Here is a 15,707-nt window from a genome sequence, read left to right on the forward strand (position 1 = left end):
TCTCAAGGTTCTTTGTCCCTCTGGAACATGCTTTTAGATTAGTAAATAATTCTTCTCTCTTATGTGTCAGGCAATTTTCAAACTGCTGATTCTGTACTTTATCTCTTTGGGGTGTTATACTGTCTCTTTAAGGGCAAGGATTCAGTTTCCTTTCACTCTCCAGGCTCTCCCAGAGTCACCCTACTATTTCTTAAAATTCCAGGTTTTAAGTCCTGCTAGTTTTAAGAACTCACAAAATTTGGCTGCTCTGTTTTTTTTTTTTTTTTTTTTTTTTTTAATGTTCAGTTAGCCAACATATAGAACACCATTAATTTGTGATGTAGTGTTCAGCAATTCATTAGTTGCATATAATACCCTCTGCTCATCACAACATGTGCCCTACATAATACCCATCACCCAGTTACCCCTCATCCCCCTCCCTTTTGTAACCCCCAACTTGTTTCCTGGATTTCAGAGTCTCTCGTGGTTTATCTCCCTCTAATTTTTTCCCATTTACATTTCCCTCCCATCCCCTGTGGTGGTCCACACTATTCCTTATGTTCCACATATGAGTGAAATAATATGATAATTGTCTTTCTCTGCTTGATTTAGTTCACTTAGCATAATCCCCTCCAGTTTCATCCATGTTGATGCAAATGATGGGTATTCATCCTTTCTGATAGCTGAGTAATATTCCATTGTATATATGGACCACATCTTCTTTACTCATTCCTCTGTTGGAAGGCATCTCAGCTCCTTCCACACTTTGGCTGTCATGAACATTGCTGCTATGAACATTGGGGTGCATGTGGCCCTTCTTTTCACTACATCTGTATCTTTGGGGTAAATTCCTAGTAGTGCATTGCTGGGTTGTAAGGTAGCTCTAATTTTAATGTCTTGAGGAACCTCCATACTGTTTTCCAGAGTGGTTGTACCAGCTTGCATTCCCACCAACAGTGTAAGATGGTTCCCCTTTCTCCACATCCTTTCTAACACTAGTTTCCTGTCTTAATTTTTGCCATTCTAACTGGTGTAAGTGGTATCTCATTGTGGTTTTGATTTGTATTTACCTGATGGCTGGTGATGCTGACCATTTTTGGTTTTCAAGACCAAATATTACAGGGACCTATCTTCCCTGTACAGGCTCCCTGGTGTGATAGCCTGTATCTCTCCCTTCTTAGTGTCTGTGGATCCCTCCCACCTTCCTGAAGACAGTCCTAGGGTCTGTTTTGATCTCCACAAGTCTCCAACCTTCCTACCCTCTTTGATGTGGCCTCTTCTATACATTTAATTATGGAGTTTATTCTGCCAGTCTTCAGGTTCTCGGTTTTTATAATGATGTGTTATCTAATTGTATCTGTAGGATGAGGTAAGCTTAGGGTCCTTCTACTTTGCCATCTTCCCAGATTCTATCTCAAGTGACTATTTAAATATTAACTTATTTCTTTTGGGATAACTGTTTTGTCTTTCATGTTCTCTACCTCTCATGCTCTTCTCTTTTCTTAGCTGACATTTGAACACACAGAGGGGAGATACAGCCCATGCAAGGTAGTGGAGAGGTGATTGAATTCTTAAATCTTCCCAGTGTCCAGTGAATTCTCCCTAATCTCTACTGCAGAATGGATGGGCTGATACATTTTTGGTACTCATGTGTCATGAAGTATATCTAATCTTCCCTCTTTGGTTTTCTTGTGCTAAAACAGAGTTCTGGCTTCTCATCTCACCCAGACAACAGACCGTGTCTTTGTAAAGCACTGCATATAATACCTCTTTTAATACTTTTCTCTACTTACCAGTTCCTCAGTGGTGCAGCAGCAGGTCAACCCACTAACCTGAGATGCTCAATCTCCTTATCTATCTGGGTATTTGTAAGCACCCCTCACCTTGAGGTAGGCAGTGAGGGTGTCAATCACTGTTAAATTTACCCCTTCCAATGCTTACTCTCTACAGTCTCCCTGCCTGGTAGAGTGTTGGGCCCTCTCCTCCTCAAGACCCACCTTTCCTCACTTTTCGGGCCACTGATCTCATGCCCTGGTGATCATGTTGAGGGGTGAATGCAACTGAAGGGACTCTACTATAGGTATTCTTTAATTATTGCTTTTGATTGAGAAGCTTTTGATGGAGAAGTAAAATGAAACATTAGAGCTACAGATGAACAGGAGTCGGTGTATCTGTAAAAAATCAGAAGCATGCCAGTATTTATAATACCTGTAAAAAATTAATTTTCTAAAGGCTTGTTACTTTTGTGCTCACAAAAGTAACTTGTATGTGAGGAGGAAATGTAGCAGACTGTTAATGAACCTGGAATCAGGTAACCTAGGAAGGGCATAACCTTTTCTACATAACTGGGATGGGAATGGTTCTTTTTTCTCATAGAATTTTCTCCACTGTGCCCTAACTCTAGTAATATAAATACTGCCTTTGATATCAGTTACAATGGGGTTAAACTGCATTTGTTTTGTATGTTATCTATGATGTGCAAGCCTTTTGCATTTGTAATAGACACAGAAGCCAGCAAGCAAATGGCAATCTCCATGAGAGTACACCTGCCACTGCATCCACGGCACAACAGGGGTTGTGAAGGGGTACTCACTCACTGCTGTTAAATGAACATACTTCTCTAAATGAGCTTTTTAGTTTTATAGAAATATTTTAAACCCTCCTTCAAGTCATCCATTCATTTGTTCATCCACCCATCTATTCGTTCATACATCCATCCACTCAGTTATTCCAGAAACACATATATTGAGAACTTGCTGGGGACTAGACACTGTTATAAGTTCTGAGCAATAACATCATTGAGTAAGAATACAATTATCTTGGCTCTCAAGAAGTTTATTCTCCTTCTCCTCATCATTATTGTGACTGTCACCATTTTTAGTCTTAACATGCTGATATAATTGCAGATTCACTGTAGCACATTGCTTAAGAACACAGGTCTGGGAATCGCATAAGTTCAGAAGGCCCACTTAGAGTAGCTGTGCAACCACGAACAAGTTAACTGACCTCTCTAAGCCTTAATTCCTTATCTATAAGAAGAGATAATTACACATTTGTCCTGAGTTGTGAAAAACTAATAATTAAATGAGAAGCCTTAACACAGTATTTGGTCCATAGTAAAACAAAGATTCAGTGCATATTGGTTTTATCATTTTCCTCCTCCTTATTATCTTTCTCTTCTTCATCACCATCCCCACATTCACTGGCTTTCCTATTGTCCTTTAAAATTGTTGCTGTGCTACTTGGTTATCTAGAGTAATTTTAAGGAGGAAAGTAAACAGGAAATACAAGCTTTAGAATCATAGCAAATGGTAAAGAAATAAGACCACCTTTGTAAATCCAGGTTTTAATGCCTACTTTACCTTCTAAAAGCTATTTTGCTGTCCCTGGAGGAACAGACAGTTCTGCATCTACAACCTTGGATTAATACTCCATTTCACTTTTCACAGGCACATTTAAAATATAGCCATCAGTGTTCTTGTGAGGTATGGTGGTGCTTAAAATTACCTGCATTATATTGATGTACAAGTGTACAAGACATAAGATTAAGAACTAGGAAATCTGAGTTAAAATCCAAGGTTTGCCTTTTGAATCACTTGAGCCTTATATCTAGTTGCAGCTATTACCAAAATCCTTTTCTTTAAATTGTCTTCATGTGTATAATTGACATACAATGACACGTTAATTTTCAGGTGTACAACATAGTAACTCAACTTCTCTATACATCATTCTGTGCTCACCAGAAACCTTAAGTGCCATCTGTCACCATACAACACTATTACAGTATCATTAACTATATTCCCTATGCTGTGCCTTTTATTCCCATGATTTACTCATTCCCTAACTGGAAGCCTTTGCCTCCCACTCACCTTCACCTATTTCGCCCATCACTCCACTCACCTCCCTTCTGGAGGTTCCTCAAGAAATTAAAGTAAATAACCATAAGATCCATTAATTCTATTGCTGGGTATTTACCCAAGGAAAATGAAAACACTATTTCCAAAAGATATATGCACCTCTATGTTTACTGTCGTACTGTTTACAATAGCCAAGATATAGAAACAACCTAAGTGTCCATTGATAGATGAATGGATAAGGAAGATGTGGTACAAAAATATGTTTTAAAAACTTATTTTCTTCAAAGTTCAAATAATACTTAGTTGACAAATACAATATGTCAATAAAATAGAGTCAAGGAATAGGCAAGAAAACATCCATTTGCCTGAATTGAGTGACTCTACACAGAACACAGAAGTGGCACAATCAAAACTTTTTCTATTGTCTACACCTCTCTTCCCAAATACAATTTATTTTTTCCACACAATCATAATAATAACTGTACAATGGGATAAGTACAGAGTAGCATATTGTTACTTGCTCTTGAATGAATATTTAAAACAATCATGACTTCACTGCCTATTTTATGAATTGTCAAACTTTTTAAGAATTTTAACTTTTTAATTCTTTTGAGAACTCATCAAAAACTTTATTACAATTCAACTTTATATACTTGTGGTTTTTCTTCTATATTGTTAGTGTGTATTCATAAGTGGCATGTTGTGTTTGGAGAGAGAGCCTCAGAATGGTATCATAAACAGAATTGGTTTTCAGGTAAGACTCTTGATTGCTACTGTTTTTCCAAATCTCTAAGGAAGTGTAGTGTGGTCATTAGAGCTCACAGACCTAAGTGACATTGTTGCACATTACTTTTAAAAGCCCCTTTTACCTCAGGATTCAATGGACATTATTTTACCTGCTTCATAGTTTTGTTGTATTCAGTGAAATAATAAATATCTTATCTTTAGCTTGGTGAACTACCAGTGCTCAGTTTTCTCATCTGTAAAATGAGAGCACTAGATTATTGATTGTAAGCACTAACACTTAACATCTTATGAGCTATTTCATTCCTCCTTATCATTTCCCTGTTTTCATGAGTGTTGATTTCATCTGTGTTGGCCCCAAAGGTTGTAATGGACTCTCGAGTTTTCCTTCAAGGAACTTCAAACCTTTATTATTTGGTAATTAAATAGCTAGGTTGTAAGCTTATTTTCACCCTTCTCCTTAAACCAGGCATGGGGAATGACTGATGGCTAACTTAAATGAAAGATGACTTCTCAGCATTTTATTTCTCTTTCTTTGGCTTTTGGTTGCCTGGGCCTATCAGGAAGCTACCAATGTTCAGTCTTCCTGGGAATTTAGCATTTACTCAAACTCCGTTTTCCAGTGACATGAAATGAATGTCTTTGAGAGGAAACTTGAGAGTAAATAGTCATGGCATCACTGGATTGCTAGTAGTCTTTGTATAAGAGGAACCCTCTTACACTATTGGTATAACACAAGTTGGTACAGCCACTTTAGAAAACAGTATGAAGGTTTCTCAAGACATTAAAAATAGAGCTACCCTATGACCCAGAAATTGCACTACTAGGGATTTACCCCAAGGATACAGAGGTAGTGAACAGAAGGGCCAAATGCACCCCAATGTTCATAGCAGCAATGTCCACAATAGCCAAAATTTGGAAGGACCTGAGATGCCCTTCAACAGAGGAATGGATAAAGAAGTTGTGGTCCATATATATGCTGGAATATTACTCGGCCATCAGAAAGGATGAATACCCAACTTTTGCATCGATATGGATGGAGCTGGAGGGGATTATGCTAAGTGAACTAAATAAAGCTTAGAAAGACAATTATCCTATGGTTTCATTTATATGTGGAACATATGGAATAGCATGGAGGACATTAGGACAAGGAAAGGAAAAATGAAGTGAGGGAAATCAGAGGGGAAGATGAACCATAAGAGACTATGGACTCTGGGAAACACCCTGAGGGTTTCAGAGGGGAAGAGAGTGGGGGAATGAGTTGGCCCAGTGATAGGTATTAAGGAGGGCATGTATTGCTATGAGCACTGGTGTTATACACAAACAATGAATCATGGAACACTACACCAAAAATGAATGAAGTACTGTACAGTTACTAACATAATAATAATAAAAAGTAGATGTTAGAATATATACAGATAATAAAAAAAGTTGCACTCATGGTTCTGAAATGCTTAACCTCTACCATGTGCTTTAATTCATAAGAAAAAAAAAAAACACCCTGCCTTTTCCAGGATAGAATAGGCTTGGGAAATTTCACTAGAAAGTGAAATACCACAAAGATTTTCCAATTAAAAAGTGATTTGGAAATGCATTTGTTTTTGTTTACTCTTGGCTTTCCAATGAAGCAGGAATAAAAAAATAACAAGGCACTAGGTATTATGTAAATAGGTCCCTTAGCTAGAATGATTGGAGGAAAAAGTGGGCTTGAATAACATTAGAGCCAAATTATCCTTGAAATCTATGTCACTATGAAAAATGCATGTAGCTCCAAAGTCACCAAATCAACAAATTTGCAAAACTATATAAATATGTGAATTTATAGAAGATAATTTAAAATGAGTTTTGCTCTAAATTTCCAAACACATCCTATATGTCAGAGAAAAATACCTAGAATTAGTACAAGGAGACTTACAAATACTTGAGGTCTTAAGTGGCCAGCCTAGGGCTGTGAAGTACAGTGTGGGAGGAATTTATTATAGGCATGTCTTTTCTATACAGGCATTGGCAAAGCAGGTTTTCATGGCTTCCTGCCTTCACTTGTGTTTAGCCCACAGGAAATGTGATAAATATCACCAGTTAATGACATATAAAACAAATAAGGGCCCTCTTGTTCGTATTTTCACTTCAGCAAATGGAGATGTGAGGAGGAATGAAGTGGCTTCATGAGACCTATGGTAATTTTAAGTGGGAGTCACCTGCTGACCAAAAGTAAGAGCTTCATGTGTAAACAGCTGGACAGAATTTGAAAGAAACCTGAAAAACAATCACCAATAAGTTAAATTTGGAATTTGGAACTCAAGGTTAGTGAAACTATAAGCCAGTCATTCCCAACCAGGAGCAATTTTATTCCCAGAGGTACTTTTGGTAGTCTGAACTGATCGGGATGGGGAGGGGGGAAGGCAAGGCGTATGACTTATATCTTGCAGGTAGATACCAAAGATACCGTTAAATAGCTGAAAATGTGCAAAAGGCCCAATTTCCATTAAAATAATTATCCAACTTAAAATGTCGAAAGTGCCTCTACTGTAAACCTTGCTATAGGACCATGTGGTATGGACAGTGGTGGGATGGTGGTATATGAAAAGAAGGAACTGTGTTTACTAGTTATATACGGTATCTTTCTTTGGATTTATTGATATAGCCTGGGGGCTCAGTTGGTTGGACGACTGCCTTCGGCTCAGGTCATGATCCTGGATTCCCGGGATCGAGTCCCGCATCGGGTTCCCAGCTCCATGGGGAGTCTGCTTCTCTCTCTGACCTTCTCCTTGCTCATGCTCTCTCTCACTGTCTCTCTCTCAAATAAATAAATAAAATATTAAAAAAAAAATTTTAAAGTGAGAACGGTCACTCATAATCAACTAGTCGACAGTTAGAGTCATATGTCCAAGAGAGCATTTTTACTGGTAAGAGCAGAAGAATCAATTATTTGAATTATAGTTGGTACACATTAGGTAGAGTTTCTACCATTGTGAGTTATTTTGTCTACTACTACTTCATGTCCCCAAACACCCACTCAGTAATGTCAGAGTAGAGACATTTATTTGGGGTATTTTCTTCCCTAAACTTCTCTTTGGCATTCCACAAACCTTTCCAAATCTTTTGATTTATCTTTATTAAATTGCACTAGGGGAAATGCTTACGTTCATCTTATGTTACTCAGAATTTATTTACTATTTATCTTTTCTCTCTTTTGTCCCTTAATATATATCTTTTAATTTCTTTTTATTAAAGATTTTTATTTATTTATCAGAGAGAGAGAGAGAGCGAGCACAGGCAGACAGAATGGCAGGCAGAGGCAGAGGGAGAAGCAGGCTCCCCGCCGAGCAAGGAGCCCGATGTGGGACTCCATCCCAGGACGCTGGGATCATGACCTGAGCCGAAGGCAGCTGCTTAACCAACTGAGCCACCCAGGCGTCCCTATCTTTTAATTTTTAATGCCCTAGTAAAACTGGCTAAAATTCCTATAAATATTTCATTCTCAGTAAGGTATAATGTTAATTAGGTAGTTGATGTGAACAAGCTGCTGCTTTGGGAGTTGCTAACAGAAATCTATAGAGAATGCATAGTAAATGAATGTAGGAAGACCTGGGTTTACTCTTTCAAAATAAATGTATACATAGAGTGAAAGTAGCATAGGAACGAGTCATGGAAATGAGTTTGGGGTAGAAAGGGATTTAGAGCTAGAGAAGTTAACGCTTCCAAGCAGTAGAAGCACTTAAAGATGAGTAAGAGCTGCAGAGAGTTAATAAGACATGGTATATATTTATCATTCTCCTTTTTCCTCTTACCAACTTGAAGCAGGGAGACTGGGAAAACAAGCAACCACGGCCCAGAAACCATAACCTAAACACACAAGAGTCACTGAGAGAACCACCTGGTGCCCAGCCCAGGCTGGGACTCGGAGAACACTTTGTGAATTGTGAGACAAAATCAATATGAAAGTAAATTACAAAAGAGTTCCAGTTAAGCTTGTGTTAGGTGAAGTACTTACTGAAAGAATTAAGGGTTAGTTATAAAGATAAATGATAATAAACTTGCTTTACATTAACTTAAAAGGTGATGCTTTCTTTCAAGCTCCTTTTTTGAGGAGAGGAAGGGTCTGGGGAAAGTTTGTAGAAAAGAAGGCCAAAAATGCAGAAGATAAAAGGGGTTGGATTAATTTGTATTGCATGTAGTTAATATGTTCTAAGCATTGCACTACATATTTTTTCTAGTTATTTAACAAGTGCCTTTCAGCCCCAAACCTACCCTTCCATCTGCTTTATGATGTGGGGGACAGGAGCATCAGAGGAAAAGCTCCAGGATGGCAAAAGATGGCCCTGATTCTTCCCATTTTTCTTGCTCTTCCTGGCAGCATGATTTGAGCCACAGACAATTTGTTCTTGTTTCCTTTTTTCCTCTGTGCCCCCAGACTGCCTTATTGTGCCCTGTCAGAGGTCCCAGCAGCAGCAGGGCAGCGCCTTCCTGACAGAGGGCTGGATCCCACCTTATGCAACTTGTCTCCACTGCTTCTAGAGTCTAATAATCCAGCCCTCTTTCCTTCTGATGCCCTGGCCATGGGGGTGGTACCGATTTCTTGCACTTGGTATTGTTTCTATGTTTCCTTTTCATTTTCTCAAGTCTCTAACACTTTGAAAGTAATTCCTTACATTAAACTCTCTCTTAAAATGACTGACACATTCCTGTTTTCCTGATTAGTTTCTGACTGGTGCCACTCTTTACACAAATGGTACCCATTTTATAAGTGAGTAAACTGAAGCTGCAGTAGTTTTGGTGACATACCCAATGTTTCGTGGGTACCAGGGAGCATAGTTAGAATGTGAACCCAGATCTATAAGCCCCAGCCTTTTCTACTAATCCAGGTATAGGAGGAAGACCAAGAGAGATGTGTGTTGTCAGACTGTAAGAATTTTAAAGGCTAAGAATAAAGAATTTCATAAAATAATTTAAGAATAAAGGTATAAACATTCTGACTAATCATCTCTTTCTCCTTATGTATATGTGTATACATACATTGTTTTGTCTTTGCTCCCTTAGAAATCTCTACTACTATGATAGAAAAAGAATTACTTTTTTTTATTTTTTTATAAAGATTTTTTTTAAGGTTTTATTTATTTATTTGACAGAGATTACAAGTAGACAGAGATACAGGTAGAGAGAGAGGAAGGGAAGCAGGCTCCCCGCTGAGCAGAGAGCCCGATGCGGGGCTCGATCCCAGGATCCTGGGATCATGACCTGAGCCAAAGGCAGAGGCTTTAACCCACTGAGCCACCCAGGCACCCCAAGAATTAATTTTTTTAAAGGCATGAATCCATAAGGAGAAAATAGGACAGTACATTGAAAATACTAAGGAAAATGTGGAAATTGGAAAGCAGGTGAACAGTGGGAGCAGACTAAGCAGAACAGAAAAATGAATAAATAAACCTAAGTCTGCAGGAAGACTTAAGGCAAACTAATCCATGCCCCAGAACACTAGAATATTATAGAAACTGGAAGCACCAGGATTGTATGAAAGTGGTTCTGAAACAGCAGAATTTGCTGACATTCTTATAAGTAGCAATGAGATGTCCAGAGACCCTTCCCCACAACTCACAGCCCAATGGTTCCCTCTTTCACAACCTGTCAGAAAGGTTATGACTTAAAAGAGCAGTCTGGTAAGGCTGCTATCGCTGTGGGACTTAAGGAGAAAGGGCTTTGAATGGAAGGATGGTAGAAAATGGAGACATCTGTGAGTAGGAGTGAGTAATAAGGAGTTCCTTCAAGGAGGAGAGTAAATAGCTGACGAAGCAAGATTTTCAAAGTGATGAAACTCAGGGAAAGGGGACTGGCTGGCCTCTGTAGGAGAGATTTCTTTTCATATACGAAGAAAGCACAGATTAATGTAGGTATTTGGAAAGGTACACTGGAAGATATTATTTCTGAGAACTAAATCTCTGTAAAAGGAAACAAGGATGACACAAAATATTTGGGAAGAGCCACATAGATTTGAAACAGCCTTATAGAGAATCATAATAAAAAGAACCTTCCTCAAACCTCTCATTTTTCTTTTACATATTATTGTTATCTTAAAGAATGATGCTGTATATTCACATAATATTGGTCACAAATTCAATCCCAAATTATGTGATTCTTTTTAAAAAATTAATTGCCAGTATTTTAAAATTTAACAGCTTTTATTTTAAAAAACAATCCTATTTAAGAGCTCCTTCTTGGAAGATTGTATGATGCTATACTACTGGACATACCTTGATGAGTATAGCCAAGTGCTGGGAACTTTTTTTAGATAGGGAAGGTATTCCATAGCTCATTTTGCTGAGTTCTGTTACCTTCCTAACCTGGTAGTCATTTGAGTTTAACATCCCTAATAAAGTAACTGTCCCTTGAGTATCAAGAAATAGAGGTGTGGTTATTATCTGTGATTTTCAGAAAGAGGTGTAAGCCATCATGGGAACCCCAACCCAACCTATAGATTGAGAGTTTCAGAGGAAGTGAAGTGCCTTTTAAAAATCACCTGTATTGGGAGGGAGACAAACCATAAGTGATTCTTAATCTCACAAAACAAACTGAGGGTTGCTGGGGGGAGGGGGTTTGGGAGAAGGGGGTGGGATTATGGACATTGGGGAGGGTATGTGTTTTGGTGAGTGCTGTGAAGTGTGTAAACCTGGTGATTCACAGACCTGTACCCCTGGGGATAAAAATATATGTTTATAAAAAATAAAAAATTATATAAAAAAAATCACCTGTAATTGGCTGACTCCCTCTGGTAAGTGTTCCTGTTACCTTCTAGGACCATCAAGATTCACCCTTATAAACTCATCTGGCAAGGTAAAACCACCGTCACTCAGGGGTCTCCTTTGGTATCCACCAAAGACCAAATCATCCTGAGATGAATGGCCTGCCTAGATTTATTTATCTACTGTACTTCACTGAATTCAAGTTTCTGACCTAGAGTTGGATGCGGCATTGACTATGAAATACAAATCCAACCAGGTGCCTTACTTCTTTTATTTGTAATAATAGTTAACATAGGAGTATCAGTTGGTGCTCATTCTATTTTCAAGGAATAATTCTTAAATGTGACTCATTAATAATTTACAATCCATTTCCTTCTAATGGTCCACTGAAAATCAATACTCCGAGAATCATTAAAGATGCTGTATGATCAAAAGAAAAAAGTCAATTAGGAAGAGCTCTAGACATACTCTTGAAAATGTTTAACTAGTAAAATCACTTCACTCAAATGTGATTAAGAGCTGCTAATTTAGGACGAAGATAAAACTATTAAAGAGTCTGCACCAGGATAACAACTCTGAAGAAATGGCTTCTAGTTAATTAGAAGTTTTTCCTAACATCTAGCTATCTTGCTCTCTTTCATGCAATTTCTGGCATATGGACTTCAATTTGGGGGTTATCTTATTTCTAATGAAATTACTTCAGTCCTAGGAGGAAGCTCATAGGGTTTGGTTTGCTTGTGTAGTTTCTCTTCTCTTCTCTTCATAATTTCTCTGAAATGATTTTTTTCCTTTAACTCTTTGTCTTTACGTTCTTGGGCCTCACATATTGCATCTTCTTTCTGTCGAATCTTCAGCTCTTTCTGCCACTGTCAGAGAGGGAAAGTGTCATTTACATATGATTTTTCATGAAAAAATGAATAAATATATCAGTTTATCTTTTCAAAATGCAGATTCCATATCCAATTATCTTCTCAGTTTTTCTCATAGATATTCTTGAAGAATTTAAACCCCAAAATAACTGGAAAAATATGCAAGCCCTCTATTAGAAATTATGTAAGTCTCACTCCCCTCCACAAAACAAAAGAAACCATATTCGCTCTTAAAGTTTTTAATAATAATAAACCATTAAAAAGAAGAGACAATAGGGTTTACATTTTTATATTACAAAGGAATTTCACTTCTTAATCAATATTGGTATTTACATGATAGCATGGAATCATAAAATGAAAAATCAAGCCAAAGCAAAACAAAAAGAAAAAACAAATTAAGGTGAAAGGCAAAATTGTGATTATATATGGGATAGAATATGAAATTGATGGGCAGACAAATGCTGATTCTGCAACAGACAAATACAAAGACTTCTAAGGGATTCATCTCCATGAAACATGTCAGTTATTGACAGTAACAGCATTATGTGGGAGCAAAAGTTATAGGATTCAGTAGTTGGAAATAAGGACTGCAAACCAACCAAACATCATCATCATGAGGACCCTACTTCCTTTCTACTATCTTTAATGAAGGAAGTGGAGAAAGAGGTGGTAATCTGTCTTCAAGCTGGGTAAAATAGTTCAGGACAGAATGACCCTTAGCATGAAATTGCAAAAGATACTTCATACCCTTGCTTATTTATTTTGTTATCCTCAGCCCATCCATACTCACAGACAACCAGACAACGCTTAATGACCTATCAGTTAACTTACAAATTACTATATACTAGTGCTGGATTATAACTATTATTTGGGGTATATAGATACTAATAAGCAGGACTAATTAGTCAATTAGGAAGCCTTCCAAAGACAGTAAGTTTTTTTTTAAACAGAGTTAATATTAACAGAGTTAATATTAAACAAAAAGTTTAATAAAATCATATTCACTTTTCTTATTCCCAGTTAAATTTTTAAATACAAAGTTACCTTGATAACTATGTAGCCATCTGTGACATAATTTTTGTCATAAAACTGAATACTACTCTGTTTGACAAAACTATTGATCTTACGTTGTAGCATAAAGTGGTGGTTGGTATAATAATTACAGTATCTATAAACAAAAACAACTGAACTACCTTATATGAGAGATTTCAGTGTACTTCATGACCTTGATCTTTACATTGTGAAAAATCAACAGAAGTCTAATTCTTAAGAACTTAAACACATTCTATATGTTATTTAGTCCATACTGTATTATAAGAAAAACAGAAAATACTTTTTCTCCTATTCCAACTCTACTCCTAAAAAGAAACAGTTATAAAATGATTTCCTAAGAAATCATCATCTAAATATAGCCCAGTGAATTGAAGTGTCATAAGTGGATAATATCTATGGTCACTGCTTGTTTAAGTCATATTGAGAATAAAGTGATTAAAGCCCATCTTATATTTCAAGGGTAAAGAATGGTCATCAAAAATTGAGTCAAAAGATTGTTGTTCTGTTACAAAAACTACACTGTTTAAAAGACATCAGTGTTAAATAATCAGATCTTTGTCCCAAGAAATCAGTACTAATTCAGGAAACAGGATGGAGCTAGTATTTCACAAATGACAGAAAGCCAAATTTGCTGTAACCCAATAAAGGCAGTACAGTATATAGATAGCACAGTAAGATATAATTAAGTTTGGCAAAGTCCAATCATGGCCTTATTTTTAAGTTCCACGTGTTAATGTCTCAGTCTCAGAACTATACTTTCTAATTCAAAGTGCCTTTAAAGAACAAAGCTTTTGTTGCTAATTTAAGGAATTCAGTCTTACATGATGGTCAATGATTCTTGCCAACTCTTCATCAGCCCTGGTGAAGAAATCCGGGTAAGAAAACAGGGGAAGTTCTGAGACAAAAGGATGTTCCCTTCAAAAGAGCACAAGAAGAAATCCAATATTAGGTATAGATACTCCTTCTCCAAGAAATGTATGGATTTGGAAGTCATTTCATACTAAGCATTTTGATTCTACCTGTTAACATTAAGTACTTCAGTTATTCTGTTCTTTGTAAACTAATTATATTAGTTTCTGTAAGCCATTTTGGGATACCTAAACTGATATTTTTGAAGGGTAGGGAATACAAATATATATAGTATGAGAACTAGAAAATAATAAAAAAAAATTAATTTTCTTCTAGGAGGTATAAATACTACATCTGTTCAATAACAGGAGATGTTAGGATATGAAGGGTTAAAAGAAGCCTGAAATAATTTGACTCAATAGGGAGATGAAAGTAACCACAGTCACACACAACTTTGTGACTGTGGAAGTTCTGGTGAAAGTCTTAGTCTAAGAATTTGGTCTAAGATATACTTTAAAAAAAAAAAAAAAGTTTGATTTCAGTACATCCCCAAGGTCTTTTCAGTGCTAAGGGTGAAACTGTGGCAGACAGTTTAGCAACAGTTCAACAGAAGTGTTGGCAGTGCAAATCTAGGCCCTAAAGTAGTGGAGATTTACTGCTAAACTGTCCACTTAATAGGTGTATTATGTTAAAGTTATTATGAAGAAATGATTGTGAGTCTAGAAATATGTAAAGCAACAAAATGATGGTATAAAATGTGGTTTTAAAGGGAAGTAAGTAGGTATAAAGAAAAACTCTTAGGCAAGAGGCTAAGAAGAGATATAGCTCATGAAAATTTCCCATATTCAAAAGTCTGATTACTTTTTAAGACTGCAGCGTTGGACACGTATTTTTTTTTTTTTCAATTTGCTGCCTATACCATTTTTAGCAAACTTTATATTTTTGACATCCTATGCTTCCCACATATCACTAGGTTCTCTTGCATTGTACTTCTCAAATCTTACCATTTATCTTCATCTCTACCATCATTTCCCTACTCTAAGCCATCATCTTTCACCTGGACCGATACTTCCTTTTAGGAATCCCTAACATCCATTATGCCTCACCCTTTTAGTTCTTGTCTATATATAGTAGCCAGAGGTTTTGTTGTTGTTTTTCAAAATACAAATGGTATATGTCAATCTCCTGCTTTGAACTGTTCACTAACTCTCAATTAACTTTAGAATTAAGATCCCATTTGTTGTTAAAGAAGTCTGAAGAAGACTGTGCCCTTGGTAAAGTGACTTTGCTTGTTTTCTCCAGACTCACTCCTCTCTCTTCTTGGCCCAGGTGTGCATCCCTAGCAATGGGCTTTTTTATAGTTGCTGCAGTGTACCTTGCTTCACCCTGCTATTGTTTGTTTGCATGTGCTGTCATCCTTACTTCAGTGCCCATATCCCCCAACTCTCTCTGCCACAGGTCTGGCTAATGCGCACTTATCCTTCTGCTCTCTGTTCAAGCCATTGCCGTAGTTATCAATCTACCATGGGCCTTTCCTTCATCACGCTTACCTCAGTTGTAATTTTATATTCATATGTGCATCTGTGGGAGTTTTGTTTTTCTTACTTGAGTATGAGCTA

At 37.1% G+C, this 15,707-nt stretch overlaps 1 protein-coding gene across 6 annotated transcripts in view; it reads right to left on the reverse strand.

Moving 5' to 3' along the window:
- Positions 1-2,808: 2,808 nt before the first annotated feature.
- TMEM232 (transmembrane protein 232) overlaps positions 2,809-15,707 on the reverse strand; it is a 302,946-nt gene continuing 290,047 nt past the window's right edge. For all 6 annotated transcript variants that reach the window (XM_059175633.1, XM_059175632.1, XM_059175637.1 and 3 more), the window contains 3 exons: positions 14,061-14,154; positions 11,324-12,183; positions 2,809-11,094 (listed from right to left, as the gene is read on the reverse strand). In XM_059175633.1, the coding sequence (XP_059031616.1) occupies positions 11,992-12,183; positions 14,061-14,154 (286 nt within the window). In that variant the 3' untranslated portion in view covers positions 2,809-11,094; positions 11,324-11,991. The remainder of the gene's footprint in view (positions 11,095-11,323; positions 12,184-14,060; positions 14,155-15,707) is intronic.

Source organism: Mustela lutreola, chromosome 5, assembly GCF_030435805.1.
Source record: "Mustela lutreola isolate mMusLut2 chromosome 5, mMusLut2.pri, whole genome shotgun sequence".
NCBI classification, from domain to species: Eukaryota; Metazoa; Chordata; class Mammalia; order Carnivora; family Mustelidae; genus Mustela; species Mustela lutreola.